The sequence below is a fragment of the Ambystoma mexicanum genome, chromosome 5p (genome assembly GCF_040938575.1).
Source record: "Ambystoma mexicanum isolate Mex_15411 chromosome 5p, UKY_AmexF1_1, whole genome shotgun sequence".
In the NCBI taxonomy this organism is placed as follows: domain Eukaryota; kingdom Metazoa; phylum Chordata; class Amphibia; order Caudata; family Ambystomatidae; genus Ambystoma; species Ambystoma mexicanum.
In genome coordinates, this window is record NC_090930.1 from 76,710,524 (window position 1) to 76,737,316 (window position 26,793).

The 26,793-nt window shown below is 47.1% G+C and overlaps 1 protein-coding gene across 4 annotated transcripts in view; it reads left to right on the plus strand.

Moving 5' to 3' along the window:
• EDA (ectodysplasin A) overlaps positions 1 to 26,793 on the plus strand; it is a 2,379,945-nt gene that overhangs the window by 1,827,013 nt on the left and 526,139 nt on the right. For all 4 annotated transcript variants that reach the window (XM_069612481.1, XM_069612482.1, XM_069612483.1 and 1 more), the window contains exon 5: positions 4,533 to 4,730. In XM_069612481.1, coding sequence (XP_069468582.1) covers positions 4,533 to 4,730 — 198 coding nt within the window. The remainder of the gene's footprint in view (positions 1 to 4,532; positions 4,731 to 26,793) is intronic.

The following is a 26,793-nucleotide window of genomic DNA, read 5'->3' on the forward strand; positions in this document are numbered from 1 at the left end:
ATTCTTCGAGTAGATGGCAGATGTCAGAGGAGTGTTTGACAGCAGAGCGAGAGTTGAGAGTAGCGACGTGGAGCAGATGGCCACATTTGAAAGGCTAACTGGGTGGGGTACAGGCTTGAGGTACACCCTGTGGAAATGGTAGCAGTGCCGAAAGTGAGCAGAGGTGGTAGAAGGAGGTGGCATAGTAGCCAGAGAGGAGGATGAGAGTGCCAGAGCGGTGGCGGAAGGAGGAGGTGGCAGAGAAGCCTGAGAGCTTGTAGGAGTAGCAGGAGAAGGAAGGAAGTTGATAAGATGCGGGAGACACCTTTCAAAAAGGAGGAGTTAGGGCTGCTGGACCAAGACAGTGCCATTCAGATAGACATTAATGATGGTCTTGGAGAAGTGGAAGGAGGCCAAGAGAACCTCACACCAAGTGCTGCCATTAATGGGGGAGGAAGAGATAGGAGAGAGAACCGAGACCATATGAGGGGTCCATAGGTCTGGTGAGGGAACAACAAAGAGGATATCAGTGAGAGTCTGTCTGATGGAAGCACTGATGTAGGTATCGGCAGTAGGGAGGCTTGGGTTGGAGACCAGGTCATTGTTGTACTGTGATATGTGTCCCCTTTAGGCTTCTCCCACTCTTTATGTCCCTTCCAGCTGGGGGTACCGTTGTACTGTTGTGTGTACCTGTCTGCTCCTTCTGTGTGCTCCCTACTATGTGAGCCCCCCTCTGCGCATTCTGCGTTGTGTGACGCTGGGTGTGGCTCATCCAGGCCCTCAAGGTCTACCACCACCACCCTGCAAAGGCCCATGAGAAACCGCAACCCAGCAGGACCAAGCCAACGTCCACTCCATGGCCCACCAGAACCAGCGCAAGGCACACTCTATCTACTCCTGCAACTGGAGAATCAAACAAGTAGGCCACACCTGCTGGCAGGTCGACTGTGGAGACACAGGTGTGACACCAGCGTCCACAAACCCTGGAGAGCCATCCCTTCCCACCAACGTCCACAGACCCCGGAGAGCCCTCTGCCCCACTGGCGTCCGCAGACCCCAGTGAGCCCTCCCCGCCATCGGCATCCACAGACCCTGGGGAGCCCTCCCCGTCGCCGGACCCCTGAGCCAGCCATTGACACCCTCTTATGGCTCCCCTGAATGCAGCCCAGTGCCACTGCACAGCCCCTCTTGCATATGCCACACACCACCAAGCAGCACTGTGCTGCAGAGGCTATAAGAGATTGAGCGCAGACGGAGAGAGATGGAGGCGATGGGGCACACGCATTCAGAACACCTGCAAGCCATACGGGACTGCATACATGGGGCTGCCCACACAATTGTGCAGGCCATCACGAAGAACGGACTGAGACAACTGCCAGTACGGCTGCCCTGACACTATACCCCCAGGGGGCCAGAGAGATGACTGAAGGTGTCTCACCAACAGCTCTGGGGGCCAGACTGCACTCCATCCACTTCTACATCTCCCATAGAGGAGTCTCAGCAGAGCACACTGAGGCGTCAGTCCCAGCGCCATCTGCGCCCAAGATCACCAGGGCCTGGCAACGGAGGACAGATCTTAAGAAAAACGTGACACTTATTGCCCTGAGGAGCCATGCTGGGGAGTTGGTGGTGGGAGGCGGGAGGGAGGATAGTGTGCTGGGGAGTTGGTGGTGGGAGGCGGGAGGGGGGATAGTGTGCTGGGGAGTTGGTGGTGGGAGGCGGGAGGGGGATTGTGTGCCGGGGAGTTGGTGGTGGGAGGTGGGATAGTGTGCACTTTATTACATTAAAGCATTTAACTTCATCAATTCCTGATTGTGTCATTGTTGTATTTATTGATAGACGTGAGTGTCACACCATCGTGCATGGCTTGTACCATGTGAAAGTGTCAGAAGAAATTGTCTATCAGTCCCTCGTAGGACAATCTCCCATCCCTCATGTTATCTCGGGCAATGCATGCATTTGCCTCTGCCACAGGCACTGCATCATCATCCTCTGGAGTTGGCATGTCCACGTCATGTGGTAGCGGAATATTCCTCTTCAGGCAGATATTTTGCAGCATGGCACGCACAATCACAATTTTACCCACTTTCTCTGGAGCGTGCATCAGGGCGCCACTGGTAAGGTCTAGGGGGCAGAAACGTGCCTTCAGGAGGCCAAATCTATGCTCAATGCACACACAGGTCTTGCTGGCAGTGTGGTTGTTGGCATTATCCTGCAGTGTTTGTGGATCACGCACAGGGGTCATTAGCCAGGGGAGCGGTGGGTATCCAAAGTCGTCTGCATGTGGGGACGGACAGGCATTAGTCGCGGTTTAAGGTGTGGGCACTAAAAAATATCAGGGCAATGGACAACTTTTGCATTCAAATGTGCCTTCATTTCATGTCCGGTGTCGATTCTATGTCTGTGTATACTGTGTCACTTGTGTCATGCATTGTTTCTGCTTCACATGCACTCTGTTCCCTTGCAGCATATGTTACATAAGATGTATGTCAGTGTCATGTGCAACTGACATGGTGGCTGTCATGTGGCAGTGTATTTCGACTGTGCATGTGGCAAACTGGGTTTCCCATAGGCCCTCCCTGAGCATCTGGGGCCGCCCGATTGCCATTGTGGGCTGGGTGTACATGGGTGCATGACTGTGGTGCTGCCAGTGTTGTTGTGTGAGGCGATGTGGCCATTTGTCAGCATTGCTTTGGTAAGTGCATGTTGAATTATGTTGCCTGTAGTTATGTTGGTGCTTATTGTTGCTACTGTATGTTTACCTCAGCTTCTCTACGCAGGTAAGTATAACACGTGCATGCTCCGTAGCCTGTACTTTGACGTTGGTGTGGGAGGTGATCAAGTACAGATTTCGCATTTGTTTGTCATGACATCCTTTGTGTAGTTATTCACATCTCCTCCCTCCCCATTTGTGCATGTGCTTCACAGCGCATGTGTGCTGGCTTTTCTACTCACCCACTATCCAGGTCTGTTGTCCTCTGTGCCTCTCCATGTATCCTGGCAATGTGCTGTTCAGTAGGACCATGGCATTGTTGGTGGAGCCAGGGTAGCGGGCACAGCTGTGGGTGATGCACAGGTTGGGGTCGCAGGTCACCTGCACTTTCAGGGAGTGGTAGTGCTTGCAATTAAGTTACACTGCTTTGTGGGCATGGGGGCCACCAGTGCAACATGAGTATAGACCAGGGCAGCAATGACATTTGGCATTTGGGCAACAGCAAAGAACTGAGCCTTCATGGCATTGACCTGGGCTGGGGTGGTAGGCTGTAAGATGTGGTGTTGCACTTGCCGCAGGAGGGATTCAAGCATTTGGGCCATAACTGCAGAGAATGTGGACTGTACCATGCCATGCATTATGGCCACGGAGTGATGCGAGGTACTAGTTCCAAGGAATTGTAGGACAGACACTAGCTTCAGTAGTGGGGGCACAGCTGTCCGGATTTTGATCCTGCTTCTTATGTCATCCTGTATTGTGGTGAGCAACTCAGTTAGGGTCACCCTGTTGCCTGCCCCTGGGGTTCGGTGCATGCCTTGCTTGCGCTCTCCTCCTCCCCAACCCCCTTACTCCCTGTGCCGTGGCCTGGTTGTCCTGCCTCTCTACATCCAGGCACAGCGGGAGCAGCTGCCTGTCCCAGCTCACAGTGGCTAGTGGCAGCATGATGTTGGAAAGAGTGTTTGGGGTAGGGGTGTGTCTTTTGTATCCCTCTGGGTGGATTGGGATCACCTGTGGCTTCATTTCAGGTACCTGTGTGCATTTACCTCCAGCTGGAGGTAACTGTGCTGTTTTCACTGCTAATACTGCCGGACATGGACTTGTGATGCGGCTGTGTTTGTGCCTATTGTGGCCGGCTGTAATTGCGCCTGCTTTAATTGCGGTGGCTCATGATCCGGCTGAGCGGTATTGGCAATGCTAATTCTTTTACCACCACTTTTATGGGTTACCACCGGACTTGTAAAGATGCCCTAAGTAATCTATTTTTGATCTGTTTGTTTTTCTACGGAAAGTGTTTCACTCCCAACTTGGAGCTTGTTCACACGGTGTAAGCCACTCTGGTCACCTTTTTAAAATATATATAGACACCTGTCGTAATGGATTGGAAGGGTTAAAATCAAGCTTCACAAAAGAAAATATGCATGTAGGCGAAATTGGAAGCATTTCTAGATTGCAGTGAAGGGTATAATGCCCGTTGCAAATATTGTTAGAGAAAATATGCCCATGTGTAGTCCTGAGACCAACCAATCCCAGCAGCGGCGGCAGCAGTCTTCACATGTTTATAATATGAGGAAATGATTCAGTAAATGGAGACTCTGTGCCCTAACATATCCAGCAAAGACTGTGTGCAGTAAGTTTCATGTTCATTTTATCAATGATCAATCAGACATTTTGAATTACTTGTTTGTTAAACAGTCCCACAGACTCCAAACTCTTAAAGATACACAACATTGATTCCTTTTATGGCTTCAAAGGTATTGGTTTATTATATGTTTGAAGAATTAAATCTGTTCTTGAAGTCTTTGATATATAAACGTTTTCAACAACCATTTATATTCAACAGGGAAAAAGACTGGACCACCTGGGCCAACCGGACCAACAGGGCCACCTGGACCTCCTGGCCCCCCTGGTCCTCCTGGGCCTCAGGGCCCCCCTGGATTCCCCGGCATCCCTGGAATTCCAGGCACTACACCAATTGGGCCTCCTGGACCCCCTGGAGCACCGGGCCCACCAGGCCCACCAGGGGTGCAAGGACCTTCAGGTATTTATGATTGAGAGTGTTTGTCTTGTTATATTTTAACTGTTAGGCACTTGTAATATCTGTACTTACTTTGTACATATTTCACCCTCCACCAGTCATGCTGTGTCTGTCTGTCTGTCTCTCTCTCTCTCTCTCTCTATATATATATATTACATGGCCTACAGTAGCAGTTGTGTAGTTATGGTAAAGTCGCTCAACCCAAAGGAAGAACACTTTTTGGGTGGCTTATAACTTAGCACCCCCTGGATGAATACTCACAAAACATTGCAGAAAAAGTATATGGCCCCGTCAGATTGATTCTGCAAAGTTTGGTGAGGTTTCGTGTAAAGGGGGGGCAAAGTTATAGGGGGTCCCAATATGTGTGTGTTTTTCCCATAGAAGCAATGGAAAAGAAATGTGCTCATGCCTACAGCCGAAACTGCTGGACGGATTTCCACCAAATTGTGCCAGGAGCGGCAGCTTGGTCCTGAAAGCGTAGATTTGGTGTAAATCTGTTCAGTATTTTTTTTTAAAAGGGCCAAAAAGTAGGTTTAATAAAATGAGTGATATCTGTGTTCGGTCTGCAGACTCACCAGTTCGGTCAGAGAACGAGCCTCTGATTGGTCCAGGGGACGCGCGAGGCCTGCGAACATCGGATGCGCGCGCTGATTGGATGAAAATCGTGATTTGTGTCATATTTTTAGAAAAGCCCGCCATGTTGGATTTGCGGACAGTGCCCGTTGTCAGTGAACATTGCGGTAAAAATATATACAAAAACACAACATTTGAACTTGTCAAACTAATGAAACAATGGTATATTGCAATGGTATATTGCCATAAAAAGCCCAAACATTGACGGTTTCCACCTTTGAAGTTCGTGAACAGTTCGGGACATCCCTGTGATGTTCACGAACATCTCAGATGTTCGGGGCATCCATCCATATTTTTGCATTACAGGATTGGTGAAAAGCAGTTTTGGGATGGAGTATAACTTTGGCACCACTCAATGAAACTGTATGGAATGTTGTGATGTTATTCTAGAAATAGTTCTACAAAGTTTGGTGCTGTTTTGCCAATTAGAGGGGGGGTTCCAAAATACTTGAAAGGCTTATAAATGTGGTGGCGTTTCACGAATCTGCACAAAAGTGTGCAAAAAGATTTAATACCCATTTTTGAATGTTTTTGCAAAGTGTGGTGGTATTCTGTGAAGAGGGGGCAACATTAAATGGGGGTTTCACCATTTTTAGATGGGTTATAACTTTGTTGTCGTTTGACAAATGTGCACAAACGATTTTAGGAAGATTACAGACCAAACATTGAATTTTTCTGCAAAGTCTGAATGGATTTTGTCAACTGTTTTATGTACGTACATTTTGACCCTTTTCAGTAAAATTAAACATGCACGGATTTGCAGGAAGGGCATGCAAGGACTTGAAAGCATGGTTTTGCAAATGACTGTGTTTTATATTTTGAAAAGTGTCATAATATAGGTACAAAAAATAGTGATATACCATTGGTGACTGAGGTATAGCCATAACTTTGTAGGTGGTTGTGGGCAGATTGTCAGAGTAATGGTCTGTGGCCACCAGGGACTGGATATGTGGTGAAGGTTTTCAAAATTGGGATAGGTTTGAGTGGCAAAATGAATTCTGCTTGTGGCTAAAATTATGTCTGTGGCTAGAGCCCGAAGTGCTGCACAGGATTGCATCAATAGATTGCTGTGACTATCGCTGCATACACTCCGAGACAATGCTAATCAGATAATTACCAAGCACGCCGAACCAGGCGCACACGTGTTCACCATGTCACCCCTTGAAATCATTACCCATCCTTACTTGCGACCATAGTGGAACAAGATATTGGGATTGGATGCTGGACTCATTTCCACAACCTCACAGCAATGATTGGCCGACAATCCACATGCATTGAGAAAGACTCTAGAGAGTCGAATTACGTGTCGGCTGAGTTCTAACAATAAATATAGTATCAAGAATGGTTTTGAAGACTGTTTCATTACGACAACAGTTACTTATTGAATAACCCAGTGCTGAGGTGAACAGGGCTCACTCTCTAAACCTCACACTTGAAGAGGGTACGGCACCTTCACAAAAGAACCCCATTACCAGCAGCAGGGTAATCTGTTTAAAGTACTAGATGAAGCAAAGTGATCTACACATTCTACCGCCCTGCAATTACTTGATAATCGTGTACTCTGATTTGATGATTGAGGCATACTGCATGGCTGAACCCTAGGTTTGAATGGGAAGACATGTTTTGCTTGTGGCTATAGCCTGACTACAGCCTGAAGTGCTGTACTGAATGACAACAAACCTGCGTGAGGAGCATCAGCAAGGAGCTGAAATCTGTTTTGTGTTTTATTTTTCTAAAGTGTCCAAATGTAAGCACAAAAAATAGTGATATGAGTTTGGTGCATGGACAATGGGCCTGGCCCTCGGTAAGGACAAATGCCTACTTTGATTTACTTATTGGGGCATGCGCCATGGCTGAAGCTGTAGGTTTAAATGGGAAAAGAAAATCTGCTTGCGGCTGCAGCCCGAAGTGCTGGAGGGGATTGCAGCAAAGCTGTGCGAGGAGCATCAGCAAGGACCTGAAATTATGCTTTTTGAAATCTGTTCTGTGTTTTCCTTTTTTGAAATTGTCGAAACATAAGTACAAAAAATAGTGATATAACTTTTCTGCCGTGGGCATAGGGCCTGGCGTGCGGCAAGGACAAATGTCTACTCTGATTTGACTATTGGGGTATGCGCTGCTGATACCGACTCACATTAGCATGCTTTGCAAAAACGATGTTTGTGAAAGGAGGTTTATAGTTGTTTCATATTTTAAAAGAGGAATTATTAATAACTTATATGCAGTGAAGTAACCTTATGGAACATTTTCACGCATGAAAATGTATTCAATTGACAGACAAAATGTGGTTAAAGGGACGTTACGGTTAATATGTACCCCACAATGGGCACTCTTCTGCCCCAGCAGTTAGCTAGTGGCCTCCCACACTGGAATCCTTTGCTACTTCCCTCCTAGGCTCAAATGAGCCCCTCTGTACTGCCCCTTTTACTTATGCACTTCTGTCATTGCACAATGCATATGTGCAGTGACTATGTAACATTGTGTGATATAAGTAAGGGAAATGTAGATGCGTAGAACATTAAGTGGGAGTTGGTGGGTGAAAGTTTAATATGTTGATAGGCTATATGTAGAGTTTATTTAAGTGATTAGTGGATATATTTGTGAATGGTTTAAAACAATGAGGAGTGATACAAACATAACAGTAAAAAGAGTAGAAGGGCTGGTTTGTGTGATGGTGTGCATGTGCAATCTGGGTTTTCTAATAACGCATTGGCTAGTCAGGGGAATGCAGAGACTGTGGTTAGTTATAAACGGCAATTAATTGTGTTTACTCTATACTAATTTCAGTGCTTTTATTCTTTTTCTATAGTATACAATTGACCATTATTTCCATTAGCATAGCAGAAACTGCCAATGGAATGTTGGACAATCTTATTGAATCAAACTACTTTGCTGAAAAATGTAAAATAGATGGAGTCTTTAAGCTTATTTTTTTATTTACTTCTATTTTTTTTTTTTACTATGAAAGGTGGTTCCTAAAGGAATCTTTTTTAATGTTTAAAAAAAATAAATCCAGGAGAGCCCAGAAAGTAAGGTGGGGGGAAAAGGATGGAAATGAGGGAAGGGGCACCAACCACACATATGGAGGGGCAGGTGGATAGGGGAAGATGTTGTGTGTGTGTGTTAACCCTTAGGTAGAGGGCAGTGTTTATAATGCTCCTTGATTACAGCTTCAAAAGCACTTTGGAATTGCTCCCCCTGCAGAGTGGTTTGTTGCGGTATATACAAGAGTCCCTTTAACAAGGTTTTTTCATGGATTTCATAGCTTTTTATTAGTGCAACTTAACCATAATGTCCCTCTAACAAAGTTTCTTCAGTGAATATATATGTATATATATATATGTGTATATATATATATATATATATTCACTCCAAGGAAAAAAAAAGTTTGTATCTGACACTCAACACATTTCCTTCACGCTGCTTGCTCTCCCCTTACTGTACAATGCGAAAGTGTGCCCCTCCACTTAAATGGATAGCTTTCTTTTTTTAGGCCCCTAACACCCAGATATTTGCACTTACTATAGTGCACTACATGCCACACAATCTACCAAAAACGTCAGTCATACCAATTGCTGGCATTAGGTGTCAGCATTGTTGTTGTTGTTGTTATTATTATTATTATTATTATTATTAGTAGTAGTAGTAGTAGTATTAGTATTAAATTGCCTCCATTGACATCCTAACAAAACCATCATACTCCGCAGCTTCTTCAAAACCCTTGGCAACAAAGCAACCAAGTCCATGAAGGAATATCTCCACTGCCTTTTTGACACTATGAATCTCACACAGCACATGAAAGACCCAACGCACAGGAAAGGTAATGTCCTCAACCTCATAATCACCACCCTCCCCACACTCAGTCACATCTCTCCAATTCTCCTTCACTGGTTGGACTATCTGGTAATCCCCTTGGCATTAGTTACACCACACAAGTCAAGCACACCCTACGACAAGACATCAAAAAGGCTTTGGATCATTCAAGAACTTCTCAGTGGAAACTCACACAGAAGATCTTGCCACCCTACACCTAACATGGGCTGATCTTTCTCTGATGCTCCAGGTCTGTGACTTGCTTCCCCAAGAACTCAACATCACCCGCACAACCAACATCAAACCCCATGCCCCTGTGAAACAACACACCCTCAAGCCTAAACCTTCCACACCCTGATACATTTTGGAACATAGCCTCAACAAAAGATCTTTTAGAAAACAAGAAAAGACTTTGCGACAATACAGCAGCACATCTTACATTGCCCTGCTCATGGAACTCTGTGCTACACACAGCTGACTGATCACCACTGAAAAGGCCTACTCCTTTGAAGTCCTTAGCCAAGGCCAACGATGAAAGAAGAGCCCTTTTCAAAGCCACAAGCATTGCATCAACCCTCTGTCCTACCCACCGGTACAGCACTCCATTAAGAAATCAACTCTTTCTTCATCAATAAGAGCTGCATGATCCGCCTGCACTTAGACACAACGGACAGCATACCACATATCCCATCTCTCCAAATCAACACTACCTGCAGAACCTTAAAGACACTCACTATGGAGGACCACATTTCCACCTTAACACCCCTCAAGACTACATTGTACGCAAACGACATCTGCCCTGCCTCCATACTCAATAACCATCCGAGTGAAACACGCAGCCCTTACCTGGCAATAATCAACAGCTCTCTCACTCAAGGAACCTTTTGTCAGGTTCCAGTCAGAAAGTTGATCTGGCACTTTGACACCAGAGGGGCTCCTCTAAGGAAGGACATTGTCTTTGAGATAAATGCCTTGTGGTATATAAACAAAAAAACTGTTGCAGATGGCTCGAATACAACGTTGCAACGGATGGAAGCAGGCTTGGTAGAAAAGATGATGTAATAGGAAATCCCTGTTAGTGAATCGGATCAGAAACCCCCTTCTCACCCTCCTCTGCCCAGATCAATTGGTGCTAATTGTCTGTCACAAAATCTAGAGCGAGCAAGTCAAATAGGAGAGCAATGTGCATTGACAAGACTACTGAGAAAAACAAAAACACGCAGTGACCAGCCCGGGCAGAATTGGGGCGCAGCTAAGGAGTTGTAAGGGTGCAGAAGTCCCACTTGGACACAAGGGTGGCATGATTTTGGGTAAAGAATGTTATTAAATAAAAAGGGTAAGAAAAATACCTCCCTAAAACTAAGAGGGGTTTCCCTGCCTCTAAAAAATGAATGAAAATGTCAGGAAGTCCGGAACTAAAATAGTCCCTGTCGTGTCCAAAAATAAGCCTACTTCTGTCCCTGACACTAATATACTGCTTTAACTGTGCAAGGAATGTCATTACTTAAAATAAACAGTGTTCTTGGTATTCTCAGTAAACAGAAAAGTCTCTAGGTTTGCTTGTAATAAAGTGATGCAAAACGATGTTAGAAAATAGCAGGTCCTAAAGCTGGGTCGATGCTCCTTTCCCCTAGGTTTATTATTCTTCCAAGACACTGAATAGCACACAAAGAATTATCTCTTGTATTCCCAATCCATCAATCATCCTAACTTGCCATACTTCTTTGACAAGTATAGGTTTCGCTTTTTCAATTCCAGAGTCTTTGTTCCCCTGGTTTCCAGTCTTCTAGGTAGGAGCGAGTCCCAGAGTCGCAAAGGTGATTCAGACCCTCCTTGCTTTAGACTTTGGTTTCTTATATGGGTGCGGGTCCCAGATTGGCACAGGTTCGCTCGCCCTTGGTTCACTCCCCTTCCAAGTATGCAACTACAGGGTCCCAGACCCTTTGCTTCTCATTTGCTTATTTGGGTGTGGGTCCAAGACTCGCACAGGTTTGCGGGCCCTTGGTTCACTCGGTTGCCAGGTATGCAACTCTCTTTCAGTCACTTTTGGGTCCCAGACCCTCTTCTTCCAACTCTTATATTCACTCGCGAGCTTCTCCGGATCTCCAGCACGTTCTGATAAACATGCGTACCTGTTCTCTCTCTGTTGACTGGTACCAGCGTTTCCCCAGCTCTTATGTTGCTCGTCGAATCTCCGGCAACTCCCTGGTGAGTGGCGGGGTCTGCAGCGGTTCTGCAGGTGTCTTTCTTTGGATGCACGTTCTGCCTTGCAAGTGGCTTGTGGGTACCAGGGACGCCAGGAGGTAGGTACAGGCAACAACAGTGTTGGTCCTTCCTGCTCGGGCCTTCATTGGCTTTTGCTTCCCCTCACTTTGTGGCTTCCCGTTCGGCTTCCCTCTGCCTGCCCGGTGCAGGCGTATCACTGTTCCTCCTTGGAGGATCGTTCTCCCCGAGCTTCACAGCTGAGCTCCTTTTCAACTCCTGCACCAGCTGTGTTCATTCAGGCACTTGACATTGCGAAAAAGACTAGGCCGCTCACTTTGTTTCCTCAGAGTGATCTTTCTCGTCCCAGAACTGGTTTTCCACTCTGAGGCAGGACACTCAGTATTCTCTAATAAGTTAAATTTTGAAGTATATTAGAGTTGCTAACCTTGCAACAGAGTGTATTTGTTCTTCTTACAAAGGAGGGGGAAGGATTTGGTATCTGAGATGGGACTGGGTGTATTAAGGCGGAAGAATATTGCATTATAATTGTTATAACTGTTCTTTTATAACACGCTTGATACCGGAGACCAGTTTCTAAGCGGTTTATGAGAATAATTGTCCCCAATTCTATAGGGGGCTTCCTTCCCATGCGATCCTCCCTCTGTGCACCACCCCCAAGGGGATTATTGTACTGTGGAAGCACCACTCTGTCCCCATGGGAAAGGTCTCCCCCTAGGGAAGAAGAATAGGGGATAGCCTCAGATTTGTCACATGTCTTTCCCCTTATGCTGCTGGCTTCTTCATCTCCAATCGGGAAACGGGACAAAAAGTCTACATCACTCTGCTCTTTACCTTTCCGATGTTCTACACGGAAGCAATATGGTTAGAGATCAAGAAACCAGCACATAATATCTGGGCTTGGTGTTTTTATGGAGGCTCATTCAAATGAGGGGAAAATGATTGCTCAATAGCTTGAACCTCCCATAAGTGAGGTAATAATTTAAGTATTTGGCCGCCCATTTTATGGCTAAAGCCTCCAATTCAATTGTCACATAATTCATATCCCTAGGGAAGAACATTCTACTGATGTAAACTATTGGGCGCTCTATTCCCTCATATTTCTGGGATAACAGCTCCTAGGCCAACCTTTGAGGAATCTGTTTGAAGGATTAATTCCTTAGTGAAGTTGGTCACTTTCAATACCGGGCACTGCAAAGGATATGATTTTAAGTGTTGAAACCGGCTTGGTCAGTTGTATCCCATTTAAGCTGTTGCAGTTCAGCATTTTTCATCGCCATCTCACAACGCCCTGAGTCCAACCATTTTCTTCTTGCCCTCTGCCACCCCTCCTCGCACAAGTGCGGTCCCAGCCTGCCTCACTCTCCTGCTCCACCTCTGCTCCCACAGTCCTCGGTTCACCCGGCACTGTGAGGTACTGTGAGGTAGAGGTACTGTCGGACTGAACGCTGCTTCCAGCTTAAGCCACCTTATCAACCAGTGAACCTGCAGTCCCTGTGAGTTGGATCAGCTTGGGATTCCTCCATACTACCCTGGTGCCACCTACAACGGTCCGGCCCGCCTGAAGGTTTGCTCAACAACGTGCTTGGTCTCCTCCAACCCCATCTGTGAGTACCTACTCCCTCTGACTCTAGCGGTTCCTGCAGGTCATCTCTCAACACTGGTCCCGCTACCACCCGGGAGCAGCCCAATATTTCCACCCCATTTTCCTGCCTCAAGCACCTAGACCCCTCCAACTGCAGTCTCTAGTGCCTGATCCCTCTGACGCTTTCAGCTCCTTCCAGGCTACCTCTCATCACTGGCCCCGAGCCCACCTCTAGCACCATCCTGTGCATGGACTACTCCAACTTCTATTCCAAGTAACCCCCTCCTGTCATTTTCCACTCCCCCCTTCTACTCCTACTCCTACATTGCCCACCGACCCCCTTCTGTAACTGTCACACTGGTCTCTACCTCACACATTCCTAATTCCTACAACTTCAGCTCTTCTCTACTTGTCCTTCTCCACGTCCATTGGTATTCGATCCTCCATAACCCCCTTCTGCCTCACTCTCCCCCCTCTCTCCACCCTTCCACCTTTCCCTCCTTCTCTCCTCTCTCCTCCTAGTCCAGATGCCCAATCCTCTTCACCATCATCACCCCTACTCCTCCAGTAACCCTCCTTCCTTCACTCACCGCCCTAACCTTCTTTACCCCCCCCAGTACCAACCACTCTGCCCTTTTGAACACTGCTCTCTGGAACGCCAGATCCATCTGTAATAAAACTGCAGCTACCCTTGATGTATTCTTTCGCCTCAACCTTCATTTCCTCTGTCTTACTGAAACCTGGATTCCCCCTCACAACACCTCTGTCCCCGCATCCTTGACGACCTCTTCTTCCTCCTTCATTCACACCCCCTGGCCGTGGTGGAGGCGTTGGTCTCCTGTAACACCCCAAATATATCTCCTCCTCTTCTTCTCCAACTCTCCCCTCTTTCCCTTCCTTTGAATTCCTGTACAAGTCTTTCTCCTCTCCTCACCCTATCTCCTTCCTGATCATTTATCGCCTCCCTGGCCCTCTCTCTTCCTTCTATGAAGACCTTGATCACCTCCTCTCACTTATCTCTCCCTCCCCCTCTCCTCTTACTGTACTTGGTGACTTTAATATCCATCTTCCTCCTCCCCCTCAATCTTCCCCCCTCCTCTCCATCCTCGACCTCTACCTCCTCTCCCCCCTTCCCTCTTCCCCCACTCACTCCTCTGGCTCCACTCTTGACCTCATCTTCAATTCCTCATATCCCTCCTCCTCGGTCTCTTTTCTTCCTGTTTATCTCTCAGACCATGCCTTACTCTCATTCTCCCTATCCCCTCTCTCACACTCCACTACTGCTAATCCCTCCCCTCCAGTTTACTCGCGTCGTGACCTTCGGGACTTCGATGCTACCCTCTTTTCTGACACCTGTTCAGCTTCTCTGCCATCTCCCCATGACTTTGCTCAACTCTCTACGGATGATGCTCTCTCTTCCCTTTCCTCTTCCATCTCCACTGCCCTAGATCAACTCTCCCCTCTTTCTCTCTTTTGTCCTACTCAGAAGCCTTCTCAACCCTGGCTTACCTCCCATCTCTCTTCTATGCGGCGCCTTCTCTGGCGGTTAGAGAGACTCTGGCTCAAATCTCCCTCGCTATCTAATCAAACCTCTTACTTTTCTTAACATGCACTTTACAACTCCTGTCTTGCAGCAGCCAAATCCTCCTACTACTCTAACCTTCTCCAGTCTCAAGCCTCCCACCCTCTTCGGATTTTCCAAACTCTCTCCCGTCTTCTCTCTCCTCCTACTCCTGATCCCTCAACCAATTCCACACTCTCTCCTTCTGACTTTGCCAACTTCTTCTCCTCCAAAATCCTCACTCTCCGGCAAAAAATTAACTCCCTTTCTGACTCCCCCTCTCCTCCTCCCCCCTCTCCTCCCTCTTCTACTATGTCCATCTTCTCTCCTGTTTCCCCTTCTGAAGTCTCCTCCCTTCTTTCCAAAGCCCACCCCACATCCGCCCCCTCTGACCCTCTCCCCTCTGTTCTTATCCCCAAGATCTACCCTCTTCTTATCCCTTACCTTAACACCTTCTTCAACTCTTGCCTCTCCTCATCAATCTTTCCCTCTGCGTTCAAACATGCAACGATTATTCATATTCTAAAGAAGCCCTCTGCTGATCCACTGCTCACTGCTAACTACAGACCTATTTCTCTTCTACCTTTCCTCTCTAAGCTTCTTGAGCGCCTTGCCTACTCTCAACTCTCATCCTTTGTTACTTCTTCCTCTCTCCTTCCTCCCTTCCAATCTGGCTTCGGTCCCACACATTCCACTGAAACTGCTCTCACCTCTGTCCTTAACTCACTTCTCTCTGCGCCTTATTCTACTTGATCTCTCCGCAGCTTTTGACACTGTCGATCACCCACTCCTGCGCCATACTCTTTCCTCCTTCGGGTTTAACGGCCCTGTTCTAAAATGGCTATCCTCCTACCTCTCCTCCCGTTCCTCTGCTGTATCGTGGGGAGGCCAGTCCTCTCCTTCCTTCCCTCTTATCTACGGTGTTCCTCAAGGCTCTGTACTTGGTCCTTTCCTTTTCTCTCTTTACACCTCTCTCATTGCCCCTGTCATCTCTTCGTTTGGCATTTCTCACCACTTTTATGCTGACGATACTCGACTCTTTCTTTCTTTCTCCTCCTTCTCGCCTGACCTCCACCTTAAACTCTCCTCCTGTCTCACTGCTATCAAGAACTGGATGTCCTCCCGCTTTCTCTCTCTTAACACCGATAAAACCGAAGTCCTTTTCTTCCCCTCTAACTCTCTTCCCCCTCCCTCCCCTCCTCCTTTCATTCACTTTCCTCCCTCCAATCTCCCTATCTCCCCCCAAGTTCGTAATCTAGGTGTACTCTTTGACTCCTCTCTCACCTTCTCACAACACATTTCACTCACCTCCCGCTCCTGCCGATACCACCTCTACAATATACGCAAAATACGTCCCTCCCTCACATTCCACGCCACCAAACTCCTAATTTCCTCTCTCATCTTTTCCCGCCTCTTCTACTGCTCCTCTCTAATCATTGGACTTCCCGCATCTCAGCTTGCCCCTCTAAAATCCATATACCACTCTGCTGTCCGTACCCTTTGTCTCCTTACTCCCGTGACTCCATCTCTTCCTTGCTCTCTCACCTTGGCTGGCTACCTTTCCACTCACAACAAAAGTTCTACTTTCTCTGCCTTGTCTTCAAATCCCTTCATGGTCTTGCTCCTCCTTATCTCTCCTCCCTCCTCCCCTTCTACTCCCCCTCCCGCTCCCTTCGCTCCGCTGACCATTTCCTTCTCACTGTTCCTCCTTCCCCTTGCGCTTCCTCCCGTTTCCGCTCATTCCAACTCCTTGCACCCCTGCATTGGAACTCGCTCCCTCTTACAATCCGCTCTACCACAACCTTCACCTCATTTCGCAATTCCCTTAAATCCCTCCTCCTCCATTCTCCTCCTTGAAAACTTCTCCTCTGCCCTCTTCACTTCCCCCCACCCCCCTCTTTTTACCCTCATCCGATTCCTCTCTCCCCTCTCCTACTCCTCTCTTTCCCCTTCCATTCTCCCTCGCCCTGTCCATCTCCTACTCCCCCCACCTCTTCCCTCTCCCCTTTCCACCCGCCCACCTAAGTTAATTGCTCTTTGCACTGTTTTGTGGAATGCTTGCTCTCATTGTTAAATGTTGTTGTTATTTTGTATTTTGTTGTTCCACTGTACAGTGCCTTGGTGTAAAGCGCTATATAAATAAATAAATCGATCAATCAATTTTTGTGTTTATCGGTAAGACAATCTGTGATGGAAGAATAGTTTGGAATGGTTCTGACCTGCTTGTATGCACTGCAGACCTAGAGATGGACTCAAGGGGCAGGCAAAGACCCAAAAGAAAATAGAGCTAAGGAAAAGTAAACTAAACAGAGTGCTGGGCAAAAATCAAACTTGTAAAAAGGTAAACAGTAGCTCCTCTCTGTCTTTTGTGAGATCATTAAAACCACATTTGATTGAGGATCCTAATGATAAGTCATCAGCTTTGAAAATACACCAAAGATTGCCCTTATATTTCTAAAGCAAGGTGGTCAAGTTAAGTCCATGAGTAAGTCTGAGATGGCTTCTCAATATTCAATATGAATGACATTGAAGGCCCAAGATTGTTTTGTAATGATGGGGAAGCATGGTCAGGAAGTAACAACAATAATTTGGTGGGTGCTACCTTATTTCGTCTTACCTCTGAGGTCCACACTCATAATACTGTTCAGGGAATGAATACTGAGTACGAACTGGGTAAGGATATGGAAGAAAGTGGCAGGGCGCCTCAGATTTCCGGTTGTGTTATTCCTGCAGAACCGGAGTGACCTTGTAAACAAATTCCCCCTGGGGGTTTCCACTTGCCCGCTGAAGGGGACTTCTGAGCAAGCCCAGACAGGGAGAGTGGTGGTATTAGAGCACTTAAAGGCCCTTGTGGTGAACTAGGCCAATGGGTCGATAGTGACAATTGTGGTATTAGAGTACCCATCTGGGTACTCTAATACCACAACTATCACTACACCTATCCCTTGTGCTCCTGAGACACAGACAGCATCCTCGCAGTGTACGAGATACTGGGCTGATGCCTCTACAAAAGACCTTAAGAACCAGAGTAAAGGCGAAAGTTTGGCAGATCTCATAGCTGCTTCCTCCGTTATTAAAGGTAGCTTGGAAAGCACTAGTCTGAATGGAAGGTGGACGAGAGATAGTACTTCTGAGAACAGGCCCAATCGGAACTATCTTTAGGAATGTATGGAAATGAAGGATGTTGAACTAAGTACGAAAAAATTTACTAACGTACCAAAGTGTCCTTCTGAAAGTTTTGTCATGGAAGCAATCGTTCCTGATCCTGAATTCAAGTTTCGAATCCACGATTCTGGCAATTCTACATGAAGTATCTAGTTTGAAGGGGATCGGATCTAGAGACATTGATAGAATTGAGTTCTGTGATTGGGAAAGGTGGGACGTGGAAAAAGTAACAGTATCCTCTCGTATAGTAAGGGAACTGATTCTCTCTTCAATGGACAAGATCAACCAGAGAGGTTTTGCCATCTGTAGGGGAGAATTCTCTGTAAAGGCTAATTTCCCAAACCTAGTGAGTCCCCCAGCAGCTTTGCTGGATTTTCAGGGTTTATTTTTTTCTCCTGCTAAGAGTGAGACTCTTTTTCTCCCACTCTTAGGCATGATTTGAGAATGTCCTTTGACTTTGTAATGTGTTTTATGGGCTATGGGGTCTTTTACTCCATAGGGCTTCATGTGTTTTTGGTATGTGTGTTACACAGCACCCTCAGTGCAGTAACACAGGGGTGTCATAGTAACCCCCAAACATAGACTCCATACCCTGGGACTGACTACTGTCTCCCAGGGCATGTAAAGTCCCCATTGACTTTACTAGTCTTAAATTGTGAACAGAACCAGTACAAACCATCATATTGTGGAAGTAGTGGTAGGGGTAATTCGATTACCCCTGGGTCTGTTTTCCAAGGGGGCACTGTCCAGTCCCCCCTTGTCGAGTTTTTGGCTGATGGCAGTGGTTACCACGTGAAATATTCCTCTGGAATATTTCCTATGGGATTTTCCCATTAATTTTAAACACACCACTTTTTTGGTGCAATGTTAAAGATACCGCCGGGTTATTTACTTAATATTTATTCCCCCGATTGTGTCTTTTTGCCAGGACTCGGTTTTAAAATGGCGTTTGTGTTCGCCTCTGTAACTCCAACCCAAGTCGAGCCCTTTGTTCCACTTTTGGCGGGCTTCTGCACAGAAGCCTCCAAAAGTGGTGCCACTCTGTCTGGGTCTACAGGATGTGTGGGAGGGGGGAATAGGCACCCTGGACTAAGTTGCCTCGGCAACTCAAGTCGCACTCTTGTGTGATTGGCCCAGTGGTGAGCCGCCCGGCTCACCACTTAGCATGTTTGAGTGACAGCTAGGACTGGTGAATGGGGGTTTTCTGCATAAAAGAAGGGCTTTGGGGACTGGAACTTCAGAAGTCGCCACAGGACCTAAAGAATCCGAAGAGGGAGAAGCTGAGCCGACCTGCAACGACGACACCACCGGTGGAGCCCTGCTGAACCGACTCACCACTTCCCAACGACAGAGAAGATCTTCTTCCAGGAGAGTCTTCTTCCTTTGAGCAGGTGGGGTTAACCAGTTCGCCCCTTTTTCACCTTCCTGGATCATCTTGTGGTCGAATCGCCCGTGCCAATGTTATGGGTCGACGTTCACCTCGTCCTGTGCGGAAAACCCGGCCACCTGCGTCCCTAGCACTTCGGTTTCCCAGTGCAGCTACCAGGAAGGTCAGGAGGTTTGTGGCGCTCCCCAAAAGGATACGGCATAATGCTGCTCCATTCTATGCACGATGGCAGCTGCCGTGGAAGTTAGCAACTCGAAAACTACACTTCCCAGATAACCTAGCTCCGTGCGGTAGTTCGGTTGCAGAACCTCGCATTGGCTTGCCCCGCCTCCCTCACTGATGTAGTCCGTGGTTGCAGCCAGGACGCCGCTTCTGTTTACAGCTACTCCCGGCATTTAGAAGTTCCTCCTTCGAGTGCCAAACCCTTTGTCTCTTTACGGTATCGACTCGGATTGTTACTGGACCCGCTATTGGAATTCCCTTGTTGACTTGTCTTCCTGTGTACCGAACCTCTGTTTTGCTTCCACGGACCCCGCTAGAAAAGGTTTTGTCTTTGTTTTCGCCTGCACGTGTACCGGAACCCTGTTTTCTCCCGGACTTCTCTTCTACACGCTTTTGCCACAGTCGCTGTCCGCTAGTGTGCCAGACCTTGCCTGCCTTCGACTTATCTTACTTTAGAACTGCCATCCCGACTGGTTGTTATCTTCATTCTTCAGTCACCAGTGGTAAGACTTTTCTGCCATACGAATGGAACTTTTGGATTGAACTTTGTTTTTCCTGTGCACTTACAGACGCTCTGCAGCTGTGCACCATCCCGAATCCAGTGCGACCCTCGTGCCGCCCGGGTATTAGTATCCTACTAACATTTCCCTTTTTCTTATTTTATCCCTGTCGTCGTGTTCTGAACTCCTCAAATCCTTCAGTCCTTCTCCACTGGTAAGATCCTGCCCACCTCCTGAATTGTGTCATAGTTTAAATCAGTTAGGTTCTAAGTCTTGTTATATTCCTAGGTGATTCCCGGTTTTGTGCCATACTTCCATACTACGGGGGGAAAAAGCTCAGGTATTCCATCGATTAGTAAGACTTACAGGGGACAAGTGTTACCTTCGTATTACTTACTTGTTGTTCTTTCCTTTACAGCCTGGTTCGTGGCGGTGCGTTCTCCCCGCCCTTCTGGGTGATCAGTCCACTTGCCTGGTTAATTACAGCAAGAGGTCATATCATTTTGAAGGTCTTATTCCCTCACAGAGAGGAGGCTTGGGTGGAGGCTCTACCCAAAGCTCTTCAAGCAACTTCCTGGTTTTTGGATCTACTCCCCGGTTTCACGCACGCATCTCACCGGTGAGTAACAGCCAAGCACCCCGGCGGCCGGATAGCCACGCTTCACCACTACCGCAAATAAAAGGGTAGTACCTTTTAACTGGGAAACTCCGCGGCTGGTTTCTTCCCTGGCAGTGCAACGACCTCCAGCTTTACTCCACGTCGAGATCTTCTCTTCCCCTGAAAGAAGCACCGACTTGCACCCGCTGCCAGGAACAACTGCCCCTGCTGGAGCTTTCTCACCATTTCAGGTACTGTGTCCCGCCTGGTCTCCCTTGCAACAGACCGTCCAAGGTGTCCCGTAAATCCTTGACTCTCTATCCTGGGGTGACCTCGGACCTGTTAACTAACATTTCTGAACTGATCTAACTCCTTTTTGAACTATCTGCAAAGACTTTTAAAGTGTACTTCAACTGTGTGATCTTGGGCACATTCCGCCTTGCTCTCTCCAAGAGTGGGCTTGGCCTATGAACTTTCTTGCTCTACAGTAGACCCTGCCTTTCTTGACTTGCTGTGGTTCTTTAAAAGTGTTGGTATTGTGTATTTTCCTATTTCTGCCTTTTCTCTCCCTTTTTAAATAATTATTGGAGTGCCATCTTGGTTAAGCGCTGACCTCTGAGTTGATAATAAGTGGTGTTCTTTTCCTAAGGCTTGTCGAATAATTAATCAGGGAGGTGTATATATTTCTAGTGACTGTGTTTGAACTTGCTTGACATATTAGTGCCAGTGTATTTTTACAAGTGTGTTTTTAAATGAATAATTATATACTTTTATACCAAAGCTCTGGTCAGTGTTTGCTTGTGCTACTGTATTTTGGTACCTAATGTGTATACTCTATATACTGCCTAACTCTTCTTGAGAGAAGTCTGACTGCTTAGCCACAGCTACCAGGTAAATCTGGGTGGTGCCGACTGCTACCAATCAGGTTTACTGCTAACACCTGCAGTCCTAAACTTTTTGCAGTGGTCCCTAAGGGAACTGCACAGGTTTCTGCCTAACCCCGTCCATACTAGATTGGGCCTATAACATGATATCCCGGGTGCACAACACTTTATGGAAGAACCAAAAGTTACTCAGCAGGTGGCCTGGAGTAATTCTAACACCAAATATGGAGGAAACCCTGCTAAGGGTAGAATGGAGAAATATGAGAGTATGAATGGTAGCCCTGGACGAGATTGGTTTTGGCTAGGTAAGCTGGTGGAAAACACATTGAGGGATGATAAAGGCTTTAGGCCGTGTTTTTAGCCTTTGCCGATGGAATACTGAGGACTTCCAATATTTGCTTAGTTCTGTGGACCCTAGTGTTAATTTAAGTAGATACTCACTTGCAATGTTATAGAAACATTCCTGACTGAGAAGGTCATTATGGATGATTATTCTGTTTGACAACAAATGGCACTTAAAGATGTGGTGGGCCACCCAACAGGCAGCCTTTTGACAGGTTTCAGATAAAGGCCATCTTTAGTGTAAATATTCTAAATGTCTCAACATATGGTGTTCTGACAACCCAAGTTGTGATGAAGGATGTACTCATTAACATGCTTATTATATATGTTTACTGTAGTTATGCTAATGTGTGCCAAATGGCACTGATTGAACACATAGATGGTATGTTGACAACTGGAGGGAAGAACAAACGTCCGGCTTGATTGTGTCGCAGGCAATTTTAATGCTAACTGCCTCAATCCTACAAAGTATAATGAGTTGTTGGACTGCCAGTCAAAAAAAATTCTTCAAGACACAAAAGGGAAGAGATAGTGGGACTTCCTTGACAGTTGGTGTCTGTGTGTGTTGATGGCATGCTAGGCCATAAATGACCATACAATGAAATAAGGCACAATAACTATATACCCAATGACACGTCAGTCGCAAGGTTCGTTTTCCAAACAAGTCTGGTTTTATTCAAGAGTATCTCATTCGGCCGACTGGGTCTCAACGCCTCACGACGTCTGTTCCCAGATACCGTGAGATGCGAGAGAGAGCGAACAGCGCTCAAGCAGCAATATATATACATCATCCTTTGCTAATGCTATTCGGCCCGCCCTCATACATGTCATACAGGCTAGGATTCAGTGATTGACAATTATGACACATTATGACAAGTCTTCATTCAGTCTAAACATTAGTTATTCTAGCAAAGGCTGCAGAGACTGTTTTCTGTTATGAGGAACATGGACCTCTGGCTCGGTCTGAAAGGATATCTTGTTCTTAGCAGAGAAACATTCCATACTACATTATCTGTTTGCTACGGCTCATGAGCTAAGGGTCAGACAGTTCTGAAGCAGAAAATACCGTCCTCCATGAAGGAGCACCGCTAGAAGAATATAATTCATGTTTAACTGCCTTTTACAACAGTGCTTGCAAGACACACCGGCACCTGTACTACTGATTAGGTGCGGCTTCTGCACGGCTTCAAGGACTTAGTGAGAGGGAAAACAATGTATTTCTGCACAGTTCTGCATTCCTGTCTGCGTTAGCATTTGAGAGTTCAAGCCGTGGCCTCGCACCGTGTGCGGATCTAAAGCATATAATACATTTGCAAAGCGTTACAAAAAAGTAAATGGCTGGCATTTCAAAAAAATGGACTCCCTATGGTTACATTCAGGTTTCTCGGATTGTGATGTTTGTCACATGATGCTATTCGCTTCTGGCCAACATATTATATGTATCATTCGGCTATGTGATTACTTTTTCAGTATAACAGGCAAGCACGAGAAAGTGACTTAGGACACTTGGAAGAGGAGCTCTAAATCATCCATGATTGATTATATATTTCTATCTGAGGAATTGTGGGCTGCTGAAAATATTCTTAAGATAAGAAATGGTTTTCCCAGCGATCATTCTAAATTGACACTGGAACTTAGTCTCCTTAACAGCCTGGGACCTAAGGAAAAAATGCAGGATGTTATTGTAAATAGGGGCACGAATCATTTGAGTTGGGGACAGTACGATATCTGGGAACTTAATCAAAAGTTGGAAATGGAAATGTATGGTGATCGGGGAGTTCTTGATTTTTTATTTTTAAATGTTTTTATTGGCATTTATAAATATGCATATACAGAAAAAACTGTTGGGCAACTACCTTAGGTTGTATCATCTGATGCACATATTGTGTGCCAATTAACTTGCAAGAAAAAAAAAAAAAGTAATAACACATAAATAAACAAAGTAACAACATTGACTGTCCCACCATTTACTAGGGCCTCGTGTTACATGTTTCCAGGTTAGGGGCGCGGGTCCGGAGCCAGTTCTCTGCGTTTGCCCACCCAGGGCGGTGACATAGTGGAGCACGTGGGTGTGACGGGCTGCTCTCTGCTGCTTGTTGTCTTCTAGGGTTCGGGGGGGACAGGTTCAGGGATGTTTATAGCTCGTTGAAAAGATCATGTTTCTCAGAAGGGCCCTCCAAACCTCTAGCGCGTTGCTCACGTTGTCGCCTCCCCGTCTGTTCCCCTCCTCCCAGGCTCTGGTTTCAGCCGTTTTAATCCAGGGCTCATACCTGGGGCCTGCTGGGGATTTCCAGGCCATGGCAATTGTCCTCTTGGTTAACACGCAGGCCATGTCCATAAGCTTCGCCAGGTGCTTGATTTTACTTAGTCTTGGGTAGGTGCCCAATAGGCACTCCTTGGGTGTCCACTCGTATGTCTCTAGGCTAGCGTTCCTGCAGGTTTGTTCAGCGGCCTGCCAGAGTTTCTGAGATTTGGGACAGGTCCAGAACATGTGGATCATGTCTGCCAGGTCTGAGGAGCACCAGGGACATTTTGGGTCGGCTGTGTTAACGTGGATATCCTGTGTGGGGCCATGTATGTTCTGTAGAGTATGATCAGTTGGATCAGTCTAAACCTGGCATTCCTAGACATCTCCTTTGGGTATATCAGGGCTCTCGACCATTCGTGCGCTCCTTGGGTTGGGTCTGTTGTTTATTTGGGGGTACAACCTTGATGTCGGTCTCCATCCGTCGCTGAGTTCATATGTTTCCCTCAGGAGGGGATGTGTCTCTGGCTCCTCGGGCCATTCGACCCAGTTCTCTTTGGCTACATGTTTCACTTTTTGGTACCAGAGGAATTGGCCCGGTGGAAGTCCGTCCCTTTCTTGGAGTGATTCAAAGTCCCTGAAGAGTCCGTCGCAGAACATGTCCCCCCATGTGTAGAGGCCATGACTCTCCCATCTCCTCATTGTTGCTAGGTCGCTTGGGGTTTTGCAAACGTCCGCCAGCATAGGAATGTCGGGTGTGTATGAGTGCTGCAGTCCGACTATGGATCTCACCTTGCTCCATACCCGTCTCCCCACCTCTAGTATCATGGGTGGGTTGGGCGGCCCTACTCGGGTGTTCCAAATTAACTCTTTGGGGTGTAGCGGTGCGGAGAATTGGGATAGAAGATTCAACTCTGCTGTGGGTTCGTCTGAAAGCCATTTTACGATTGAGCCGCCAAGAAGTACCTCTGGAAATCTGGGAGTTGGATGCCACCCTCGGCGTGGGTGAGTGTGAGGACATTTAGTGTGAGTCTGTGCCTAGCTCATCCCCAGAGAAAGTCTCTAATCAGGGATTCCAGCTTCCTGAAGAAGGATGGAGGAATGTAGTATGTCACGTTGGTGAAGTAGTAGAGGAACCTGGGGAGAATTATCATTTTGGATATTGCAGCTCTGCCCATCATGGAGAGCGGGAGCTTTGACCACAATTGTATGGATCTACGCACTCCGCTCATTTCAGCCTCCGTGTTGGACTTGTGGGTGGATATTGGTGTGTGTGTGATGTCAAGGCCTAGGTATCGAAAGGCGTCCACCTGCTAACGGATCCTGATCTTAGGGAGCTCCTCCACAGGTTTCCCCTTAGTCTTGCAAGTGGGAAAGAGCATGACTTCTGCCTACTGAATCTTATCCCCGAGTATTTCGCGAAGTTATCTAAGACATCAAGTACAATCGGGGCGTTTTCCAGGGGGTCACGCAGATATAGGAGGACGTCATCTGCGTATAGAGAGATAATGTTGTCCGACCCACCAATGCTAATGCCAGCGTCGGAAAACTGCTTCCTAAAGTATATTGCCACTGGTTCCAGACCTAGGATATATAGCATTGGTGAGAGCGGACATCCCTGTCTGGTACCCCTCTGAATGGGCCAGGCCCTCGATACCACAGCGCCTGTTTTTACTCTTGCTACTGGGTCGCTATAGAGGACCTTGATCCAACGGATGAAGTGTTCTCCGAGCCCGAACTCCCTCAGAGTCTCAATCAGCCATTCCCAATAAATAGAATCAAAGGCTTTTATGGCATCCAGTGAGAGTACTGCTAGGTCTTCCTCGCTTTCGGTCGTCTGTGCAATTATGTGTTGGAGCCTCCTGAGGTTGGCAGAGGTGTTTCGTCCCGGAACGAAACCATTCTGATCTTCGTGCACCAGAGATCCGATCACCCTCGAGAGCCTCTTGGCCAATATGGTTGTTAATATTTTGCCGTCGTAGTTTAGGAGCGCCAGTGGGCGATACGAATCGCACTTGTCGGCTGGTTTGCCTGGCTTGAGCATTGGGACGATGAGGGTTTCTCTCATGGTATTGGGGAGAGTGCCCGACTCGTATGCCTCCGTGTATACTGCATGTAGAACAGGGGACAAGGTCTCCTCATAGGCCTTGTAGAATTCTGGGATGAGGCCATCTGTCCCAGGGGACTTGCCTGTGGAGAGGGATCTGATTGCATCCGTGATGTCCTCAACCGTGATGGGTTCTCCCAGTTTGTCCCGTTGTTCTTGATTCAGCCAGGGTAGTCCTACTTCGGCCAGCGTGTCTTTTATATCTGCCGTGGGAATCTCGATCTTGTGAGTGTATAGCTCATTATAGAAATCCGTGAAGGTATCAATGATCTCTTGTTGTGTCCTGCGGGTCATATCGTTCCTGTCTTTGATCTCCTTGAGGGCTTGTCTCGGGTGTTCCTTTCTGCATAACCATGCGAGTATTCTGCCCGGCTTGTCTGCTTCCCTGTGGGCCTTCAGGGTGCGCACAGAGAAGTCGAACTTTGAGAGTCTTTCCCATGCCGCCCTGCAGTCTTCCCTGATCGATTTCAGTTCTGATTCCTTTTCAGTGGTCAATGGACCGTCGCTTTCGAGTTGTTTGATTTTCTCCTCCACTGCCTCCAGTTCCCTTCTTAGGTGCCTCCTGATCCCGCCTGCTTCGGCGATTATCTCTCCCCTTGTCACTACTTTCAACGCCTCCCAGAGTGTACTCCACTTCCCGACCGAGCCCTTGTTTATCATTAAGTATTCTTCTAGCTTTTCTCCCAAGGTTTCCTTGAATGCGGGGCCGGTCAGGGCGTCTACTGGCATGCGCCACATCGGGATAGGTGGGCGAGGGCCCTTGAAGCAGAGCTGCAGCAGTAAGGGGGAGTGGTCCGATAT